The 23,994-nt window shown below is 44.4% G+C and overlaps 1 protein-coding gene across 5 annotated transcripts in view; it reads left to right on the top strand.

Moving 5' to 3' along the window:
- Positions 1–3,741: 3,741 nt before the first annotated feature.
- stox1 (storkhead box 1) overlaps positions 3,742–23,994 on the top strand; it is a 38,982-nt gene continuing 18,729 nt past the window's right edge. Inside the window, exons 1-2 of one of the 5 annotated variants that reach the window (XM_063071503.1) lie at positions 3,742–3,982; positions 4,577–4,760. Coding sequence is in view for 1 of the 5 variants with exons in the window: in XM_063071499.1 (XP_062927569.1) it covers positions 5,918–6,221 (304 nt within the window). In the remaining 4 variants the exon portion in view is untranslated. Of the gene's footprint in view, positions 4,072–4,576; positions 4,761–5,865; positions 6,316–23,994 lie in introns of those variants that run through there. The other 4 variants (XM_063071501.1, XM_063071500.1, XM_063071499.1 and 1 more) reach the window with 4 other exon arrangements.

The raw sequence follows: 23,994 nt of genomic DNA, 5'->3' as shown, positions 1-23,994 counted from the left end.
ACTGACCTCCATGTAGAATACCAACCATCTACAACCACCCTTTGCCTTCTGTGGTTAAGCCAATTCTAAATCCACAAAGCAAGGTCTCCTTGGATCCCATGCCTCCTTACTTTCTGAAGAAGCCTTGCAAGGGGAACCTTATCAAATGCCTTACTGACTGTCAGAAGGAAATGGGCAGCCGGTGCTGAGTTCCCCTGAGGCTGTTCCCCTCAATAATAGGTATACCCCTTTGGATATTGCTGAGTGAGACAACCTACCAAAGAGGAGCCGTAGTGACCAGGTCTCTGGCACTGAGTCTGGTGCTGGGGCTCAGAAGAGAAGAGCGGTGAAGAGGACTGCAGTGGTGATAGGAGATTCCATAGTCAGATGAACAGAGGCGAGGTTCTCTGGGAGTGATAGAGACATGTTGTGTCCCAGGTGCCAGGGTCAAGTATGTCTGGGATCAGGTCCACAAGAGGAAGGATGAGCAGCTAGAAGTCCTGATACATATTGGCACCAATAACATACAGTCCCTACAGAAAGTATTCACCTCCTCCCCCCCCCCAGAAGTTTTCATGTTTTATTGTTTTACAACATTGAAACACAGTGGATTTAATTTGGCTTTTATGACACTGATCAACAGAAAAGACTGTTTCATGTCGAAGTGAAAACAAATTTCTATAAATTGGTCCAAATTTATTACAATTATTAAACAAAATAATTGATTGCATAATTATTCTCCTCCTACAAGTCAGTATTTAGTAAATGCACCTTTGGCAGCAATTACAGCCTTTAGTCCATGTGGATAGGACTCTAGCAGCTTTGCACATCTGGACTCTGCAATTTTCCCCATTGTTCTTTACAAAACTACTCAAGCTCTGTCAGGTTGCACAGGGATCATGAGTGAACAGCCCTTTTCAAGTCCAGCCACAAATTCTCAATTGGATTGAGGTCTGGACTCTGACTTGGCCACTCCACAACATTAACTGTGTTTTTTAAGCCTTTCCTGTGTAGCTTTGGCTTTATGCTTGGGGTAATTGTCTTGCTAGAAAACAAATTTTTCCCAATTCGCAGTTCTCTTGCAGATTGCATCAGGTTTTCCTCCAGGATTTCCCTGTATTTTGCTGCATTCATTTTAACCTCCATCTTCACAAGCCTTCCAGGGCCTGCTGCAGTGAAGCATTCCCACAGTATGATAGGGATGGTGTGCTTTTGATGATGTGCATAGCATTTAATCTGACTCGGTTTTGGTTTCAACAGACCATAGAACCTTCTTCTAGCTAACATCAGAGTCTCCCAAATGCCTTTTGGCAAACTCTAGCCAAGATTTCATGTGAGTATTTTTCAACATTGGCTTTCTCTTTTCCACTCTCCCATAAAGCTGTGACTGATGAAGCACCTGGGCAATAGTTGTTGTGCATGCACTCTCCCCCATCTCAGAGATTGGGGGAAGGGGGAGACAGATTGGGGGAATCGGTAATGGACCCAAATACAAGATACAGACACTGAAGTACAAGGAACAGTACTTAACTAGAACAGGGACGTGATAGGATTCAGACCAGGAGCAGGGACAAGAATGCAGACTTGGGCTAGGGAAAGCAGGACCAGGACTAGAAAGAATGGACTAGGAGGCAAGGCTTCAACCCCGAGACTGGACAAGGACCCAGAACCTGGGTCTTGCCTTGGGCTCGGACCCCAGAACCAGGCAAGGACATGACATGGCTTCAGGACAGGACGTGGCTGGGGTCCAGAGGCCGGAGCTTGGAGACAAGACAAGGCTTGGACTCTGAGCCCAAGACTGGACAAGGACCCAGAACCTGGGTCTTGCCCTGGGCTCAGACCTCAGAACCAGGCAAGGACATGACATGGCTTCAGGCTGGGGTCTTGGGTCTTCAGCATGGCTGCAGGCTAGGGTCTTCAGGCCTGGGTTCATGGAGCTTGGCTTGGGATCCTCGAGGCCTGGAGCTTGGCTTGGGATCCTCATCTTGAAATGCAGAGGCTGATAACGCAGAAGCTGGAGCTGAGACACCGACTGGGAACTGAACATCAACATAGAGCCGGGACTTGTCCTTCGAAAAGCCGGGACTCATCATTAACACAACACCAACATGAGACGGGACAGTACATAGACATAGAGCCAGGACTTACACTTAGATAAGCCAGGACTCAACCTCTCCACACCAAGGTGGGACAGGTCCACCTGTTGAGTAACAGCAGAACAGCCTGACTTACCCCACAGAGGCAAGGACAAGACAAGACAAGACATGACATCCCCCCCCCCCCGGGCAACAGCAGAACAGCCTGACTTACCCTACAGAGGCAAGGACAAAAGACAAACACCAGAGAACAACAGACATTTCCATCTCTCCTCCAGGGTTGCTCCAAGTCACAGTTACAGCCAGCAACCTCTACTGGCTACAGAAACAGCCAGATCCCTACCCATCTCAGAGTGGCACAAAGACTACTCCAACAAGTGGCAACAAGGCTCCATGAAGCAGTGGTCCTCCAACCAGGCCTAGAGATCACAAATGGTTTCACTAGCCTTCCACAAGCAGGTTACTCCAAGGGGGGACTAACAAGACAAACCAGCAGCCCACACTCAACCCCAAGGCTACTTATATTCAAAGCCCCAAGATGGGAATCAGGTGCCTATAATTAACTCACCCAAATGAGGGACAGCTGGAAGACCCGGAGACCTGAGTCCATGGACCGGACCATGACATAGGGAGACAGATTGGGGAATGGGGAGACAGATTGGGGAAACAGGGAGATTGGTTGGGGAATGGGGAGACAGATCGGGGGAACAGGGAGATTGGTTGGGGAATGGAGAGACAGATTGGGGGATCAGGAAGATTGGTTGGGGAATGGGGAGACAGATTGGGGGAACAGGGAGATTGGTTGGGGAATGGGGAGACAGATTGGGGAATGGGTGAGATTGGGGGAACAGGGAGATTGGTTGTGGAATGGGGAGACAGATTGGGGAATGGGGAGTCAGATTGGGGGAACAGGGAGATTGGTTGGGGAATGGCAGACAGATTGGGGAATGGGGAGGCAGATTGGGGAATGGGTGACAGATTGTGGAAATAGGGAGACAGATTGGGGGAACAGGGAGATTGGTTGGGGAATGGGGAGACAGATTGGGGGAACAGGGAGATTGGTTGGGGAATGGGGAGACAGATTGGGGAATGAGGAGACAGATTGAAGAATGGGGAGACAGATTGGGGAAATGGTGCTGATGGGTTTCTCTGAAAGACAGTATGTGCCTGGTGGGCCAAATGGCCCCTTTAACGCAGTAAAGTAAAATATGAAAAACCAATGAATAGATGTGAACAGGCGAAAATGCTCCTTCACCCGCCCATCCCCTTATCTCCCCGCCCACCCTTGAGCATTTCCCATGCCCGAATCTCCCCATTTTCCGCCCCCAATCCCTTGTACTCCACCTGCTCGCCAGATCCCTCCTTCACTCTGTCATTTGCTCGTCAGTGCCCAGGGGCAGACTCTCCCTTTCCCTTCCCCTACACCGCACTCCCGCATCCCGCCTCTGCAAGCCTCCACACCCTCACCCGTCCTCCCGGCCACCATCCTGGTTGGCGTTGCCTCAGTAACGGGCGGGGCCAGGGAGGCAAAGCAGCTGATGGTGAGCACTGGTGCTGAGACAGGCCGGCCACACTTCCCCTCCCACCCCTTCCCTCGTCACCTCTCGCCCTCCCTTTCTTCTTTCTGCCGCCCTTTCACGCCTTCCCTCTTAAGATCTTTCCCTGGTTCTCTGCCCCCCCCCCACAATCTCCCCTCCCCAAATGTTAGCTGCAATTTAACCCAGACCGCCGAATCCAGAGTTATCCTCGGGCGGATTCCATTCGAGTCCGTCTGCTGTTCGTGCGCTGTCAGCGACTTCTCTGAATCCCAAGCGACTGAGGCAGATTCATTCCATGGGGCGTCTCACCCATCCGACATCTTATACTTCGAAAGGGGACTCTTTTGTGGAGACGAAGATTTGGCTCCGGTAGTAACAGACGCCGTCCTAAAAGAGGTGGAATGTTGTAACTAAGATGTTCGTGAGATTTTAGATGGCTAAGCTCAGAAAGAGTGGAGGTATTAAGGGGTTTGTTTTTTTGAATAAACCGTCATGTGTGAATGAGATATGTCCTAGTCTTTTAAAGGAAACTAACGAAGAGATGCCGTTTTAAGGATTACTTTGCAATCCTCCCTGACGTCACGAGTCTGACTCCTCTCCTGTAACACAGACTGACCTCTCTGATGACAGGAGACTGGCGATGTCGCAAGGGGAAGAAATGTAACAAATATTTTGTTAAACTTCGATGGTCGGCAAATTATTTGAGTCCATATAAATCTCTATTTAAACAGACTAATGAAGGGTTTATTGTGGGAAGTTTAACCAATCTCACCGGATGTGCGATGAGGGGTTGAGAGTTCACGGGGATTGAAGCAAAGGTAAACACGAGATTGATAAGAAAAGGGAAATCACAGCTCGGCGGAAAGAGCCCGCCACCACTGATTACCCACGCCACTTTAAAGTTCAAAGGAAATTTATTATCAAAGTCCACCAAATACTACCCTGAGGTTTATTTTCTTGCAGGAATTCACAGTAGAACAAAGAAGTGCAGTCGAATCAGTGAAAGACTTCACACAAATACTGGCCAACTGTGCAAATCAATAAGAAACAAACAATAAATAAATAAATAATCAAATAACACTGAGAACATGAGTTGTAGAGTCCTTAAACGTGAGTCCATGGATTGTGGAACCAGGTCGGTGTCGAGGTGAGTGAAGTTATGCACTCTGGTTCAGAATCTGGCGGTTGAAGAGTATCCTGAACCTGGTGGTGTGGAACCTAAGGCTCCTGTGGCCTTCCCGATGATAGCAGCGAGGAGAGAGCATGTCCTGGGTGGCGGGGGTCCTTGATAATAGATGCTGCTCACTTGTCGCAGAGCTCTTTGTGGATGTGTGCAATGGTGGAGTGATGAACTGGGTTCCATTCACCACTTCCTGTAGGCTTTTCCGTAGTCTTGGACACTGGTATATCCATACCAGGCCGTGATTCAACCAGTCAGGATACTCTCCACTGTGCATCTATCGAAGTTTGTCAAAGTTCTGGATGACACGCCAAATCCGCGCAAACTTCTAAGTAGGTAGAGATGCTGCCGTGCTTTCTTTGAAATGGTATTTGCCTGCTGATCCCAGGACGGATCCTCTGATATGATAGCACTCAGGAATTAAAATTACTGACCCTCTCCACACCCGTTTCCCCAATGATTATCCCCATCCTCACTCCGTCCCCCCATTCCCCCGTGTGTCTCCCCATTCCACCCATCGTTCTCCCCATTACCTCAATCTGTCTCATTCCCCCAATTTTCAGCCCCGTTCCCCTAATTTCTTCCTCCTTTAGTCTATAATCTGTTGTTTGGTTTTGCTGACATTTGAGTGAGAGATTGTTGTTGTGGCACCACTCAACCAGATTTTCAGTCTTCCTCCTACATACCGATTCGTCACATTCTTTGATTTGGCCAGCAACAGTGGTGTGGTCAGCAAACTTAAATATGGCGCTAGAGCTGTACTTAGCTTCATAAATTTAAAATACAATCTGCATTGTGTTTTGTAGGATTGCTTTTATGTGTATGTTTTTTTTTGTTGTGTTCTTTATGCTTATTGGGTTTTTATGCTGCATCGGATCCGGAGTAACAATCGATTCGTTCCCCTTTACACTCGTGTATTGAGGAATGACAATAAACCATCTTGAATCTTGACAGCTTGTTGACCGGGGGGGGGGGCGACAGTGCTTGATTGACAGGGTTTTTCCCGCCCAGCGGTTGCCTGGAGGCGGTTTGATTGATGGGTCTGGGCCGGTTGCCTGGCAGCAGCGTCCGGGAGCTCGCTGGCTCGTGCGCGCAGGTTGAGGAGCGGGTAGAGGTTGAGCACCATGTTGGTGGAGCTGACCCGCAGCTCGCTGGCGCTGGTGCTGGGCGCGGGAGACGCAGCCTCGGGCACGGAGCCGGATCTCAGCCGCGATGGGCAGCAGCTGTTTGCGGAGCTGAAGGCAGAAAACGGGCGCAGTGTGTGGAACGATCGGCTAGTGCACGCCGTGTCCGAGCTGCAACTGCTGGGCTGGCTGCATTGCGGCGTGCTGCTGCTGGGCGGCCGAGTCTCGCACTTGGAGGTGCTGAGGGAAGCCTGGATCCGGAGAGCGCTGAGACCACCCCGGGGATTCCGCATCAGAGCAGTCGGCAAGTGAGGGGGATCAAGCCGGGGGGAGAACACGGAGGAGGAATAGGATCAACTTTATTCGCCATTGTAAACTTTATTTACACGTATTCTGTGGTGGGTTGCCAACAAAAATAAGTTAGAAGTACGGATGTTGAATAGCTGTGCGTAAGTGGAGACTGTATGAGGGGAAGAGGGCAGGAGATTAAGGGTAAGAAGGGGGAGGGAGGCAGAGTTGATAAGAGGAGGAAGGGGAGAAAGCGACCGGAGGGTGAGGAGCAGATATATTATTGCCTGGCAGAACAGGGTGTAGTAGAACTAACAATTAAATAACCGTGTGTAATAGACCGGGGTTTGCAAGACGGGACAAATGTGATAGTGTATAAGGTTGGAGAATACGGAGGAGGAACGTACATTAGAAGTGATCTATCATGGAGCCAAATGGACGGGGGGGGGGGCTACAATTCATTATGGCGTGGCATCATTGAGTCTGCTGTTTCCGGTTCACACCCTCAGCCCCAAAGAATCCTTCTATTAGTTTTCCTTCCTCACAACTTTCCCAGTCATTCCCACCGGATATGTTGACTTCTCACCCCATCACCATTTCTTGGCTTTCTAAGTAGGGGAAGAGGTTGGGCATGGACGAGAAGTTCAATAGCAAGAGGATTGTTGAGTGACTTGTACAGGAGTACTCCGTAGGAAGTATCCAGAGCTCCTTTCTTGTAAAAAAAATCTATTGCAAGTGTAATTAGAATCAAGCTGCAGATGGGTTGGTTATCGAGCCGCAGACTGGTATTGGTTATCGAGCCGCAGATGGGTTGGTTATCGAGCAGCAGACTGGTATTGGTTATCGAGCAGCAGACTGGTATTGGTTATCGAGCCGCAGACTGGTATTGGTTATCGAGCCGCAGACTGGTATTGGTTATCGAGCCGCAGACTGGTATTGGTTATCGAGCCGCAGACTGGTATTGGTTATCGAGCCACAGACTGGTATTGGTTATCGAGCAGCAGACTGGTATTGGTTATCGAGCCACAGACTGGTATTGGTTATCGAGCCGCAAACTGGTATTGGTTATAAAAGAGGGGTTATAGAGGTGACTAGAGGTTATAGAGGTGACACTTTGTTCATTTCACTGCTCAGTTGAAAGGTTATCTTGTTGCAGAGTAAACCTGATGCTCACAAGCAGAGAGGTGTAATGGAAGCTGAGCAAAGACACAATAAAGCTGCTTAACCATGTAACTATGGAAAGAAGCCTTGCGAGATGAATGCTTTGTCACTGGTTGCACTTAAACAGATGAATGTATTTCTGGGTATTAGAAGAACAGGGATAGGGTGATCAAACTGGCTGAGATTGAACATTGCCATGGCTTTGTTAATTGACAGAGGAGGCTGAAGGTCTCCTGTTACTGAGCAATGCAGGGAGTGAACAGGTCCTGGCAGCATTCAGAAAGTTGGCATAATTTCTGCCTCAAAACAGACATGTATGATGTGTGTGGCTTTATCTCAGTACCTAAACAAGTTCACGATTCTTCCTCCCTCTCTTCTCTTCTGAAGATGTCACGTCCAAAGGCTCACCTGTTCTTCATTCAGGTAGGTCCTTTAAGCGTCTGTGTTGGGCGGCACGTTCAAAAAGCAGGATCTCCCAGTGGCCACCCATTTCAATTCTACTTCCCGTTCCCTTCCCAGCATGTCAGTCCATGGCCTCCTCTACTGCCCCAATGGGGCCACACTCAGGTTGGAGGAGCAACAGCTTGTATTCCGTCTGGGCAGCTTCTAACCTGATGGCATGAACATCAATTTCTCGAACTTCCGGTAATTGCCCCACCCCTCTTCACCATTCCCCATTCCTGTTTCCCTCTCTCACCGTATCTCCCTACCTGTCCATCACCTCTCTCTGGTGCTCCTCCTTCTGCCCTTCTTCCATGGTCTTCCATCCTCTCCTATCAGATTACTCCTCCTACAGCCCTTTATCTCTTTCACCAATCAATTTCCCAGCTGTTTACTTCTCCTCCTTCCCCCTCTTCGTTTCACCTACCACCTACCACCTTGTACTTCCATTTCCCTCACCTTCTTGCACTGATCCCTCCTCTTTCTTTCCAGTTCTGATGAAGGGTCTTGGCCCGAAACATCAACTGTTCACTGTTTTCCATCGATGCTGCCTGGCCTGCTGAGTTCCTCCAGTGTTTTGTGTGTTGCTTTAGGTACGAAGAGCAGTTTGGCCACATACCGGGCATCGTTTGAGTCCCCATATCTTGTCTAATTGCAGTGAGTGATTTGTAGAGTGTGATTAGAAGTGGTAGGATATTAAAAGGCATGAGGAGCGAATGAGAAGATGGTATTGAACTAAGTGAGCTATTGTGGGATGGGCAGGAATGAAAGAACTCAAGTCCCTGTGCAGTTGTTGCAAGACTTCCCCACTTTTGTTCTCTATAACCCCTGCAAAAACCATTCATTGTTCAACTGTCTTCCTAATTATTTGTTATACAAGAATGTTGATTGACTATTTTTTGTAATATCTCTCTACTTTCTGTATTTTATCTTCATTTAAGCATTATTTTCCTTTTTTTTAAATCTTTCAAAGAATAGTGTGGGGAAACATCGCATCTTTCCACGTTATACAACCTTGACAACTTGCTTTGGGAGGGTGGGATTAAACTGAAGAATAGTGAAGGATTATGGACTGAGATGGAAGTTTGAAACTAGGGCACCATTTGGTGCAATGCCTGTGGTCATCACGGTACAGACAGAGTGGCCTCTCTGTGCTGTGAATGTTGTCTGCTCTGTTATAAATATACCGACAGTGTCAAAACAAGGTTAGCTTTACCATCCAAGTTGAAGTAACTGAACCTAATGTGAACTGTTAGTATTCATAATAGATTGAAGAATAGTTTAGTTGTTGAGATGTTGGGAACACAACATGATATTTGAAAATAAAGCTTTTTGTGCAAGATCACCTTTTGTACCAGATCAGCTTTTGTACCAAGGATTATCTCATTGAATGTGTTTCCTTTACTACTGTATCAATTACTACTGACCCATTTTCATCACACAGATAGTGTGGACAGTGTTCCACACAGTTACACATTGTAAGCATATCCCTCAGAGATGTGAGATGCAAAGGGATGCTCTGTATCTAGCGTAGGGTCAGAAATTAGGTGGATAATTTACCCTCCAATAACACCGCAGCATTTCCTTTTCATAATGGAATTTCTACCTTACTCCATCCCCTTCTTGACTGAAGGTGTTGAGCCACTGGATTCAGTTCTCCAGAGACAAAATATTTGAGAACTGCTGGTGTGTGTGTTAATGTACAGCTTTTAAACATTTTAACTATCAGGACTGGCATGGTGTTGCTGAATGAGATGAAGGTTGCACCATTATAAATGGGAGGTGAGGTTGGGGTGTGGAATTCCAATGCACTCTTTAACAAAGGAGTTTGGAAAGAAGTGAGTAATACTTCTGTCCTAAATTAGCTATGGTTTATAATTACTGGCAGGTGCATAATAAATTTTGCCAGCTAAGTCTTTAAAAATAGTATAAAATCTTAAACAAAGATTGTCAGAAGAAATGGTAACATGGGTCTGTTCATTAGCCTGTATACATGCCATTTTTTTTCTCAGCTGGATTTTCTCAAACTTTAACTCAAAAGAAAACTTTGAAATTTGATCACTTGTTTTGAAATCATTTGGAAAAGTGAACTCCGCTGTCGCCTCTGAGAAGGCAAGCTTATAGCTGCACTGAGAATTAAACGCGTCCATGCTGGGAGATTGCCGGTGTAGATACAATTGGTAGCTAACTTCATATGATACTGACACCAGCACAGAGATTATGGAGAAAGTATAAAGATCTTACTCAAGTATGTATCTAATTCCTTTAAAACAAAAATGCTTTCCCACCAACCTTTTAGAGGAGGTTTCTGATGCTAAAGGCAACTTAAAACAAAGCATGTTTTGAAAAATTTATTATTTCAGTCGTGGAGGAATCCTTCAGATAATGAGAGTTTCTGAAGTTGAAAAATGGATGAAAAAAGCCAATTTATCATTTTTAGTGGTTGGTTCATTCTGTTTTTTGACTTGTACTAGTGTAAACACAAGAAATTTAAAAATATAAAATGTGAAAGCATATTGCTTGATTGGTGACAAAAACACATGGTGTTTTGAATATATTGAAAAGTAATGGATATTCTTTTGCATTATGAGAAAAACTGAGCAACTGGGCCAAACAACATTGTAGCACAGTACAGGTCTTCTGTTCTGTGTAATTCAGTTCCAGACTTTGAAATTCCAACCTTTTTGAAAAAACATCTGAAGTTGTAAAACAGTAATGTAGATTCAGATCTGCAATCATTTATGGGATGGTTGGGTAAAATTTCATATGTCACATGATATATTTACTTTGAGGTTTAATATTTCCTATAATTTAACGCAACTAATGAGATAAGCTAGACTCTTTCCCCTCCCTACCCCCCACAACTTTTTTATTCTGTCGTCGTCCTCCTTCCTTTCCAATCCTGAAGAAAAATCTCAGCCTGATACATTGAGTGTTTATTCATTTCCATAGATGCTGCCTGACCTGCTGAGTTCCTCCAGCAGTTTATGCGTTGCTAATGCGATAAGCTTTTTTTGCAATAAAAACATTATCTAGCATGTGTGTCTAAAATGAGAGTTAAAACAGATTGAATGTTATTTTTCCCAAGGGCATTGGGTAAATACTAAAAATATTTACAAGGCTCTGTGGCCTGGTTTTAGTTGGCTATCTCTTTCAAGGCATATAGACATTTAAAATATATCATTGGCTTCAGGGAAGGTGCTGCATAAAGGGAGAGCACCAGAGATATGCCAGGACTGTGAGTCAAAGGAAATCATAAGGATTTTAAATAGTGCATTTAGTGCTTCCCGGAATCTTCTCTGAGACAGCGAAGCGCTTGATCACTCGATCGATTTGCAAACTGTAAATCACAGGCTTTAACAGTTCCAGGAACACATTTAAGATGAAAAACAGATGTAAAAAAGAAGTGAAATAAACAGTGTTGTGGTCTATCCAGAAGATGTCGACTGAGGGAGCATTGTACACAGGCGCCATCATTGTGCAGGGGAAGTGGGGTGTGCTGTTTCTCTCTGAACTGACTTCCATGGTTTCTTTGTTTCATGGCTATCTGGAGAAGAAGAATCTCAGAGTTGTATACTGCATACATACTTTGATAGTAAACGAACCTTTGAATTAGAATCAGGTTGTTATCACTGACATGTCGTCAGATTTGTTTTGTGGCATAAAAGGTTACTGTAGGTTACAGTAAGAAATATATTAAAAATAAATAGTGCAAAATGAGAGCAAAATACTGAATTAGCGTTCATAGGTTCATCGACTGCTCAGAAATCTGTTGGTGGATGGAAATAGGCTGTTCCTAAAGCGCTGAATGGACGTAGAATACAGGATAGTGCAGTTCAAAATCATGTCCTCCTGCCCAAGATGTCTATGCCAAGTTAAACTCAATCTCTTCTGCCTGTTCCTGATCCATATCCCACCACTCCCTGCGTATACATGTGCCTAATTCAAAGCCTCTTAAGTGCCACTGTTATACCTGCTTCTAGCACACCCTTGGCGCGCGCGCGCACACACACACACACACACACACACACACACACACACACACACACACTTCCTCCTCGTTCTTTGTTCAGAACCAGCAAAACCTGCATTTTCTTCTGGGTTAAGCTGTTCAAAAGACTGTCTGAAGTTAGATTTTAATTAAGCTGTCAATGGTTGGATAGAAGAATTTCTACAAAGCTAAAAAGTAGGTCTGCTCTGTTTTAATCATGGCTCATTATAAAGGTTGAAACTTTTGGTCTTCAGAAAACAGGCTCTGCTGCTCATTTTTTTGATATTTTTTTTTCCCAGCAAGTTTGAAGAAAGATCAGATAAAATTCTTCTAACTTATCGGATCACAAGTTGAAGTAAGCACTGCTTCTATCTAGACATCCCCATCAAGAGTTTCTGCTACTTTTAAAACTATTTCCTTTCCTCGCTCAGGGATTTCATGACAAGTGTAGCCTTTTGTGTGTTTTATTATGAATCAGGTCTGTCAGAACACTGTATTTATCCCTTAACAATAGGTGCCTCAAAACCTTTTGAAAATAAATTCCCCAGTGTGAGTTTATTTATTTCAGTTCCAGCCAGGCTGACAGGACAAAACTAATTGAAATGAACTGGTAAGGAAGGAAAAACATGGGATTGTCCAAAGCAGTAGATTCATCTGAATTCAACTCTCTCTTCATCCCTGCAGAGCAACTGAATACACTAAAGTTGGCTCTTACAATTCTCCTGTGTTTGAGCAGTTCTCACTATTTATTTTGTTAGTCTTTGGCAGTGACCTCGCAGCCAATCTTTTCATCCACAGATGTCTCTTTTCATTATCTGTAGGCTTGCTTTTTGGGGCCACTGTAGGGTAATTTTGGGGCAGCTAGTAATTTTGGAGCATGCATAGACTATTAGTTTTTGGGATCCATCACAATGCAGCCAATTCCTAACTGGAGTCGTAAAGTTAGGACCAACTAATTCCAGTAGTACCGTTCATGTTCTTAGCATGTTCTAAACAGCTCTGAAGCAGAAGGCCTGTCTATTTAGAGTGGAGTAAAACAGGAAACGGGACAGCAACTTTATGAGGGAGAGTGAATGTGGCTAACTGCAGTGGATGTTCAGATGTGTATCTTAAATTTGTTTGGTGACAAAGATGATTGATAGAGCTATGGCAGTGACTGTTGTCTACATGGACTTTGGTAAAGCTGGCCCAGAAGATGAAGTGGGTCCACGGTGAGTTGGTAAAAATATATCAAAAATGCCTTGATTGTAGAAGACAAGATAGTGGTAGGTTGCCATCTTCTCTGACTGGAGGTCCTGTACCTTTGGTGGTGTGCTAGTATGGATGCTGGGATCCTTGTTGTCTTTAATACATGTGAATGGCATGGCTGGAGGTATGGTGGTCTAATGGAGTTTAAGTTTGCAGAGAACATGAAAGCTGGTGGACTTGTGGATAGTGAGGACTGTTGTTGAAGGATGTAGCAGGATGTATCATTAGGGTTGGAGAAATGGCAGATGGAGTTTAATCCAGACAAGTGCACGGTGTTGTATTTTTGGAGGTCACGTTTACTGTCATCAGTTGGGGCATGAGTACAAAGGTAGGAAAGTCACATTGTAATTGTGTAAAACTTTGCTTAGGCCACACTTGGAGTATTGTGTACAGTTCTAGCTGTCATTTTATAGGAAGGATGTGGAGGCTTTGGAGAAGATGCAGAAGAGGTTTACTGGGATATACCCTGAAATGTAGCTATAAGGAGATGTTGGACAGATTCCAATTGCTTCCTCTGGAGCATTGGAGGGTGAGGGGACATCTGATGGAAGTATATAAAATTGTGGGAGGTGCAGACAGGGCAGGTAGTTTATTTCAATAGACAATAGATGCAGGAGTAGGCCATTCGGCCCTTGGAGCCAGCACCGCCATTCACTGTGATCATGGCTGATCATCCACAATCAGTATCCAGTTCCTGCCTTATCCCCATAACCTTTGACTCCGCTATCTTTAAGAGTTCTATCCATCTCTTTCTTGAAAGCATCCAGAGACATGCCACAGCCTTCTGGGGCAGAGCATTCCAGATATCCACCACTCTCTGGGTGAAAATGTTTCCCAGGGTGGAAATGTCAAATACTAGCAGGTATAGCAGTACGATGAGCGAGATGAAGTTTAAAGGAGATTTGAGAGGCAAGGTTTTTATTTAACAGAGGTAACAAGAACATGCTGCTAGAGGAGATGTCATGCCTGTCTCAGATAGACACAGGGACAAACAGGCCATGTAGCGGCAGAGGGGATTGGCTTGATTTGACCTTATGGTCAGCATAGACATTGTGGGCTGAAGGGCCTGTTCCTGTGCTGCACTATGCTATGTTTTACGCCACAGTTTCCACAAATACGATGGTGCTTTTAGTTGCTGGGTAAATGTTGTCCTGGATACCAGGGAGCCCTCTTTCACTCTTTCAATAAAGGCTTGGAGTTTTATTACATCCTAGAGAACATCACATTTCATCTGAAAAACAACATCCTGACCCTGCAGTACTTCCTCAACACTGCACTAAAAATGTCAAGACAGATTTCTGCGGAGTCTCCAAAGTGAAACTTGAACGCATAACCTTTGGGCAGAGAAGATTGACCTTTAGACTGTAGAACCAAATATCTTGCCTTGCTTTGTGCGTTTGCACACAAAGTGTTGTAGAACTCGAGTTGGAAACATACCCGTTCTTGTAATCAGCCTTTGGCTTGGGATTAAACGTCTGAAAAGAAAGCTCTTGCATTCAAAAGGTGGAGCTGGTTTTAGTTCAAATTCTCAAATAACAGGCCCTAATGGCAAAGACAAAATATTGAACACAATGCTTCCTCTCTTGGTTCTGTGGAATTATCATCTATGAAAGACAGTCCTGAGTACTGCAGGTGAAGAACAATAGTTTGTCTGTTACCTTTGTGTATAAATTCCTTGAGTGATGAAATAGTTGCTTAGATTATCCATATCTGTAGTCATGGTCAGGATAAACTAAGTAGGGTTTTCTTTCTGTACCCTCAGTGTAACATTGGGATTGTGACTTAGCGTGTGTACAGACTAGACAGTTGAACTGCCCCCTCCCTTTGTTGTGGAACAGAGTTTATCCCGAACCCCAACAATGCTGGTACCAGTCACCTGAGTCCAGTTCTGTCGGTGTGGACTCTGGGACTGTGTGGGTTTCTTCCAAGTGCTCCAGTTTCCTCCCGCACTAGTTGACCACAGTAAATTACCCCAAGAATTAAAATGATGGATCCTGGGGAGGATGGGAGTGACAGGAGAATAAAATGGGCTTGGTGTAGGATTAACAAAAGTAGGTGCTTGATGATCAACATGGAATTTGTGGGTTGACAAGTCTCTTCTTATGCTGGAAGCGTCTCTGATTGAATTTCCATCTCTAGTCGCTAGCCTTTGATCCTCTATCTGGGGGGGGGTAATAATTATTCCTTGTGAATGACTGGGAAGGGTTGAACAGGTTTGGACTTTATTCCCTGGAGCACTGGAGAATGAGGGGAGATTTGATAGAGGTGTACACAGTTATGAGGGGTATAGATAAGGTAAGTGCAAGCAGGCCTTTTCCACTGAGGTTGGGTGAGACAGGTGAGACTAGAGATAGTCGTCATAAATTAAGTGTGAAATATTTAAGGAGACTTGAAGGGGGGACTACTTCACTCAGAGGGTGGCGAGAGTGTGGAACGAGCTGCCAGCGGAAGTGGTGCCTATGGGTTTGATTTCAACTTGTAAGAGAAATTTGGACAAGTACATGGATGGGAGGGGTGTAGAGGGGTATGGTCTGGGCACAGGTAGATGGGAATAGGCAGAGAAACAATTTGGCATGGACTAGATGGGCTGAAGGGCCTTTCCTGTGTTGTTGTGCTGTATGCCAAAATGATCAGCTACTTCAGTAGAGAAGATTGTTGGAACCTACCTTAGTGAGAGCCAAGCTCATTAACGGGTACCTTGGATCAGATGAACGTGCAAGTACGTAAATAGGAGTAGGCCACTCGGCCCACTAACCCTGCTGTGCACGCCATGCTGATCAGAATGAAATCTGAACTCATCAGCCCTGCCTTAGATTTTGTTCCATTGGTTACCAAATATTCGTCACTGTCAACCCTAGGAAAAACTTTCAGACTTGGTTTGCACCACCAAGACTCAATTACCTGAAGGGGAAAATATCACCTTTTATTTCTGTTTGAGGAGGGTGCACCAGGTTTTTAAACACAGACCTCTAGAGCTAGATTCTCTGACTGGAGAAAATACCTTCTCACATCCATCCTGTTGAAACCTCTTGGGAACCTATAAACCTAGTTGGTTATCTACTCTTATTGTTTATCAGACTTCAGCAGATACTAGTCTTTCCCTCTAAGATACCCTACTCATTCCTGATGTAAGTCCAGTAAATCTTCACTGAATCACGCCTAAAGCACAAACATCCTTCTGCATATACTGTAAGCGGACAGACATCAATGCACACTACTCTAAATGAGTTCTCTGCAGTGCTTGTATAATTGAAGCAGAATTTCTCTACATCTGTATCCAATCCTCCTTGTGATAACCAGTGACATTGTTACCTACCTACCTACTTGCCATTCCTACATGAATCATGCTTTTGAACACCAGATCCCGCTGCATGTGAGAACTCAGCAACTTCTCACCCTTTAGAAAATGGCCAATGTGGACAGTTCTTCATTTTCTCACATTATACTGCATTTGCCCACCCACATCCTATAAAATCCGTCTATAGCCTCCTTATGTGCTCCTCATAACGCACTTTCATATCTTTCTTTGTGTGCCTAGCAAATTTCACAACCATTCCTTTGGCGTGTTCATCCAAAATATTTATATGAACTGCGATTAACTGATCTGTTATCACTAATCCAGGTGCTGCACCACCTGTTACATTTTCACTCACAAAAGACCAATGGATACCAACTGTTTTCTATTAGCTGGACAATCCTCTCTGCAATAGATTACTCCCTCCACTTGATCTTTTATTTTCTGCAATAACCTAATTGGAAATGCAGTCATCTTAAGTGTAGTACTGTATAACCCTTATCCGCAACACACGTTACTTCTTTGAGGTTATTTCCCAAACAAAACTGGGTATCAGTGGAGTGGGAGCCCTGCCTGTATCCACCTATAATCTGGCATAAATCTTTGGCTCAGCACTATTCCACTCATATATTTTTTATTTTAAACTGCTACCGGTTTCTCAGTTCCCATAAATATACATGTAAAATGGAAAATTTATTTCTTACATACAAGAGATTCTGCAGATGCTGGAAATCCAGAGCAACACACACAAAATGCTGGAGAAACTCAGCAGGCCAGGCAGCATCCACAGAAACGAATAAGCAGTCGGCATTTCGGGCCGAGACCGTTCTTCAAGATTTATTTCTTACAATGACTTTCTCCTCTCTGCAGTACCTAATCCCCTCTCTTTCCCAGCCTGCAGTGAAGTTGTTGATGCTATGGCTTGAGCTAGACTCCAACTTTACAAAACCGGGTCTTGTTTTCAAATCCAGGACAAGCTGGTGGAATGTGTGTGTTGGCTAGCTGTGTGAATGCAATCAGGACTGGACATGCATCTTCCTAGTTCATATTTTGCCCAGAAGACACATGAGGACTGTAGATCAATGGTATGTAGTAACATTTTTCAGAGATAATCGACCCTCCAACATTAAGAATTTAACATTAGTGCCAAGCTAATTGCTTCAAACAAACCCATGAAAAATATCTTAGAAGCCCTAAAGCAATTGTAAGGCTTCTCTCCATTTATTCAAATATATTTGGCTATTTATTAAAAGAGTGAAGCTAGGAGATCAGATGCTAAAATCTCCAGGAACACATCCACTTAGAGTTGGCAGCCTGAGAGCTATGGGAGATTGTTCATCTGAGTGAGAATGTGGATTGCTTACTGTCTGATCTGCACTACATGTGGATCTAGGGCCAGAAATGGAAGGTATGATGATTGTGCTGTAGAACCACCAGCCCCACCACAGTGACTAAAACAAAAATGACTGCTGATGCTGTCCAGATCAGGGCTGAGGTTCCTCTGCTGTAGATGCTAGTTCATTAGTGTCACCACTCCTGCTTCACAGGAGACCTCAGGCCCTTTCTTAATTGCCATTTGGCTATTAACTTCAATCACAGCCCTGCGTAGGATACACACTGCTCACATTAACGTGGCTCCCCACAGGATGTGCTTGTTAATAGCAGTTACTAAAGCATTGCCTTATATCAGTTAGTGTTTCACCTTTGGTGTCACTGCTACTGAGGTGCCTCTTGGAGACTTTGTGCTATTCAGTGAATCTGAAGGTTCTCCCTCTGCAAGTATTTTCAGAGTTATTTGCCACTGAGGTCAGAATCAAATTATATTTCATCAGGAGTTTGAGGAGATCTGGTTTGTCACCTAAAACAGGCTGCATCAGCAACCAGTTTTTGGGGGGGTGGTGGGGGCCACCAGTTAGCGGTAGGGATTTGGGTACTAGCCTCCATAGTATCCAAGACATCTTCAGTGAGTGATACCTCAGAAAAGTGTCTTCCGTCATCAAGGATCCCCACCACCCAGGAGTTGCCCTCTTCTCATTGTTACCATCAGGAAGCCTGAAGGCACACACTGAGCGATTCCAGAACAGCTTCTTCCCCTCTGCCATCCAATTTCTGAACGGACATCCAACCTCACTACTTTTTTTAAAAATTTCTGTTTTTGCACTACATGTGTCAATTTAACTAATTAATATACATCTGTATACATACTGTAATTTATTTACTCATTCGTTGTATATTATCATGTATTTCATTGGCAGTGTGACATGTGATGAGGATGTTAGGAGAATTCAAGGTGACTTGGATAGGCTGGGTGAGTGGGCAGAAACTTGGCAGATGGCGTTTAATGTGAATAAGTGGGAGGTTATTCACTTTGGGAGCAAGAACAGGAAGGTAGATTATTATCTGAACGGTGTGGAGTTAGGTAAGGGAGAAATGCAAAGAGATCTAGGAGTACTTGTTCATCAGTCTCTGAAGGTGAATGAGCAAGTGCAGCAGGCAGCGAAGAAGGCTAATGGAATGTTGGCCTTTATTACAAAGGGAAATGAGTACAAGAGCAAGGAAATCCTCTTGCATTTGTACAGGGCCCTGGTGAGACCATACCTGGAGTATTGTGTGCAGTTTTGGTCTCCAGGGTTAAGGAAGGACATCCTGGCTGTGGAAGAGGTGCAGCGTAGGTTCACTAGGTTAATTCCTGGGATGTCCGGACTGTCTTACGCAGAGAGGTTAGAGAGACTGGGCTTGTACAATCTGGAATTAAGGAGATTGAGGGGGGATCTGATTGAGACATATAAGATTATTAAGGGATTGGACAAGGTAGAGGCAGGAAATATGTTCCAGATGCTGGGAGAGTTCAGTACCAGAGGGCATGGTTTAAGAATAAGGGGTAGGTCATTTAGGACAGAGTTGAGGAGGAACTTCTTATCCCAAAGAGTTGTGGAGGTGTGGAACGCGCTGCCTCAGAAGGCAGTGGAGGCCAATTCTCTGGATGCTTTAGGTAGGTATCTTATGGATAGGGGAATCAAGGGTTATGGGGACAAGACAGGAACCGGGTATTGATAGTAGATGATCAGCCATAATCTCAGAATGGCGGTGCAGGCTCGAAGGACCGAATGGTCTACTTCTGCACCTATTGTCTATTGTACTGCTGCTGTAAAATTAACAAATTTCATGACATATGCCAGTGGTATTAAATCTGATTCTGATCAGGTGTATTATCTCTGCCATACTGTTTGTTGTGAAATCTGTTTTGCGACAGCAGCACGGTACAATACATTAATACATTACTATCAGCAACAACAAGAAATAAGTAGTGCAAAATGTGACGTAGTCTTCATGATCTGTTCAGACATCTGCTGCTAAAACATTCAGTGGATACCTTCAGGCTCCTGTACCTCCTCCCTGATGGTAGCAATGAGAAGAGGGCATGTTCTGGATGGCGATGGTGAAGGCTGAGGTCCGTTCAGTCTTCGTGCCTGGTGTGTATCTACTCTTCACACTGTTGTTGAGCCCTGTGGCCTCTTGTGGTGTTGAAGTTCTGGCAGCTTTCTTTCCTAGACTGCATTTTCCCAGAAACAGCAATTTGATCCCAAAAGGCAGGAATTCCTGCCCGATTTCCCGAGCAGTAGCCAACTGCTGCCTGGCGTTCTAGCTCCATATGCCCGACCAGACAAGCAGCAGCTCTTTGAGGGGGCAAATATGAAGAGCTCTGTTTTGCAGAGTGCTTTGTTGCCTCCTCAATTGTGTTATTACTAAATAATGTTTTGGAAAATGATGATGTGTGCTTTACATTTCCCTGAATGTTGTTTGGTCAATTGTAAAAATGCTGAGGAAGTGATCTTAATAAAATCAGTTGCAGTCTCTTCAGGGGCCATCCTGTTTGCAGTGTTATACACTTTGATGGAATTTACAGTGAACTACTTGCATTCAATGAGTGGTTCTGTTTTCCTGCTGAACACTGGATGCAGGGAAATGTGGAACATATGTGAGGCTGAGGCCTCGTCTCCATCAGTTCTTTGAGAAATGCAATGGATTCCAGCAATATAAACGGGGAGCTTTGGGCTTCTGCTGAAGAGGTTGACTGCACACTTACAATATCGGAGACACAGGGCAGCTGTGCATTTGAATTGAACTGGAGTTGTCTCTGACCTGAACAAGCCGAGTTTGTTTGTGGTTGCCATGGTATTTGCTTTTATTTCTGACCTCGCATGACAAAGGTAACATTTTTCTCATGGAACATGGGTAAAACATTAAAAGCTTAAATTGAGGTCATGTCTTGTTTTGAATGAATGATTGTGGGTGAGCAAGTTGAGTATTCACTTGGGAGGATATATGTCTTTTCCTTCAGTTTTGTTACTGGGTCATAAAAGTGTATTTCCACGCCTTTGACAATTTGATAACACTGAAGGAATGGAAGAATTTCCCTGTCCTTCCATGTACATTGTCATCTGATTGTAGGACCTGTAATCTCATCTCAGAGTCAGAATCGGGGTCATTATCACTGTCTTACATAATATGAAATTTGTTTCCGAATCAGGTTTAATATCATGAGATTTGTTAACTTCACTGGAGCAGTGCAATGCAACACCTGATAAATAAATATAGAGAAAAACTGAATTACTGTAAGTATATATATATCTCTATTAAACAGTTATCTTAAAATAAGTACAGTAGTGCAAAAATAAACAAATAAAAAAGTAGTGAGGTAGTGCCCATGGGTTCAATCTCCATTCAGAAATTGGATTCCAGCAGCAGTACAAAGTCATAAAATGACTGTAAATTACAAAATAAATAATGCAAGAAATAGGAACAAAGAAACAGCATTCGAGAACATGGATCTATGTAATACGATGAGGGGAAGAAGGTGTTCCTGAATTAATGAGTGTGCACCTTCAGGCTCCTGTACCTCCTCTCCAATGGTAACAGCAAGATAAAGGCATCTTCTGGATGGCCAGAGTCTTTAATAATAGATGCTGCCTTCTCGGGGCATCATATCTTGAAGATATCCTCGAAGATGGGGAGTGTTGTGTCCGTGGCAGAGCTGGTTGAATCTAAAGCCCTCCACAGCTTCTTGCGATCCTGTGCATTGGAAGCTAAACACCAGGCTGTGATACAACCAGTCAGAATGCTCTTCACCACATATCTGAGGAAATTTGCAAGAGTTTTTTTTTGCAAGGATGGGTACATAGAGAGAGGTAAAATAAAAAGGTGATCCAGTCTCACAGATGGATGACTACAATAAAAAGGGTCATTACTGGTACAGAGAAAGTAAGTAAGCAGAGGATGGAGGATTTGATAGTGAGTCTGGAAGGCTGCAATGTGCCCAGATGATGAGATGTCACTGCTCAAGCTTGTATTGGATCTGTTATAACAATACTGGAGTGCATAGAATTAAAGAGCCATGCAACGGGACTCTCAGTTGCTTTTGCAGACTGAACACAAGTAGTTCAAACAGCGGTGCCAATCTGTAGCTAGCTCCGCTGTGTAGGGGAGACTATATTGTGAACACCAAATGCAACTGAAAGATATTTTGGTTCATAAAACACAGAACAGTACAGATAGGACCAGGCCCCACAATGTTGTGCTGAACTAATTAAGCTCGTAATTAAGTTAATCCCTTCTGTCTACATAATATCCATATCCCTCTATAGCCTGCATATTGAAGTGCCTGTCTAACATTTCTATCAGATCTCCCTCCACTAGCATCCTGGCAGTGAGGTGCATTCCAGGCACTTAACTCTCTCTGTGTTGAGAAAAGTCCATCTCCCACCCTCCATCCTCACCACATTCTACAGAGGTTGTATTGAGAGCATCCTGAGCAGCTGCATCACTGCCTGGTTCAGGAATTGCACCGTCTCACATTGCAAGACCCTGCAGCGGATAGTGAGGTTAGCTGAGAAGATCACCGGGGTCCCCCTTCCCGCCATTACAGACATTTACACCACACGCTGCACCCGTAAAGCAAACAGCATTATGAAGGACCCCACGCACCCCTCATACAAACTCTTCTCCCTCCTGCCATCTGGCAAGAGGTACCAAAACATTCGGGCTCTCATGACCAGACTGTGCAACAGTTTCTTCCCCCAAGCCATCAGACTCCTTAATACCCAGAGTGTAGACTGACACCCACATCATTTATTATATTGTGATTTGTCCTCTACTGTGCCTGTTGTCTTGTTTAGTATTTATTGTACTGCCCTGCGCTGTTTTGTGCACTTTATGTAGTCCTGTGTAGGTCTGTAGTCTAGTGTAGTTTTTTGTGTTGTCTTATGTAGTCTAGTGTAGCCTTGTGTTGTCTCACTTAGTCTAGTGTAGTTTTGTGTTGTTTCATGTAGCACCTGGAGTTCCTGGAGGAACATTTTTTTTTACTGCGTACTGTACCAGCAGTTTATGGTCAAAATGACAATAAAAAGCGACTTGACTTGTATACAAAAAAACCTTATCCTGCAAATCTCTCATGAACTCACGTCTCTCACCTTAAATGTATGCCTTCTGGTATTAGACATTTTGACCCTGAGAGAAACATACCAGTTGTCTATCTGCGCCTCTTGTAAATTTAAACTTCTATCAGCTCTCCCCTCAGCCTCTGCCACCCTAGAGAATACAAACCAAGTTTGTCCAACCTCTCCTTAACACACGTGCCCTCTAATCCAGGTAGCATCAGGGTAAACCTTCTCTTCCCTCTCTCCAAAGCCTCCACATCCTTCATAATGGGGCAACCAGAACTGATTGCAGTACTCTGGATGTTTTATAAAGCTGCAACATAACTTCATGCCTCAGTTCCTCGACTAATAAAGGCAAGCATGTCATGTGCTTTCTCTACCAACCTGTCAACCTGTGATAGCACTTTCAAGGAGCTATCAGCCCTTTTAAGGGTCTTTCCATTGACAATGTACTGTCTCTTTAAATATGATCTACCAGCAAGCAGCAAAGAATCGTAGAATAGAGTCATAGAACACTACAGCACAGTAACAGGACCTTTGGCCCATCTAGTCCATGCTGAAGTATTAATCTCCAGTCCCATTGACCAGGACTCGGACCATAGCCCTCCATACCGTTCCCATCCATGTATCTTTCCAAAACAGTCATGAACACTTCACATTTGGCCAGGTTATACCCCATCTGCCATTTCAATGGCCATACCTACAACTGATTTATATCCCACTGTGTCCTCCAGCAATATTCTATGCTATCCACAATGCTACCATTCTTTGTATCATCTGCAAATTACTGACCCACCTATCCACATTTTCATCCATTATTGTTGTACAACAGAAATCCCTGCAGGACTCCACTAGTCATGGACCTCCAGCTGGAATAAGACCCATCGGCCATTATCCTCTGTCTCTGATGGGCAAGCCAATTCCAAATAGCCAAGTCACCGTGGATCCCATGTATCATGATCCTTGTGAGGGATCCTGCTCCCTAGATATTTGGAAAGGCAGAGGTGAATGGAAAGGTGTTACGTTTGCTGTGGCTGCAAGGAAATTGCCAAAGATCAAGTCTGAACTGTGAAGGGTGGGTGTGAGCTGACACACAGTCTGGAGGTGTTCAGAAATTTCCTACACTGCAACACACACAAAATGCTAGAAGGACTCAACAGGCCAGGGAGCAACAATGGAAGAGAGTAAACAGTCAATGTTTTGGGCCGAGACCCTT

Source organism: Mobula hypostoma, chromosome 19, assembly GCF_963921235.1.
Source record: "Mobula hypostoma chromosome 19, sMobHyp1.1, whole genome shotgun sequence".
Classification (NCBI taxonomy): Eukaryota; Metazoa; Chordata; class Chondrichthyes; order Myliobatiformes; family Myliobatidae; genus Mobula; species Mobula hypostoma.
This window is presented reverse-complemented; position numbering and strand designations above follow the sequence as displayed.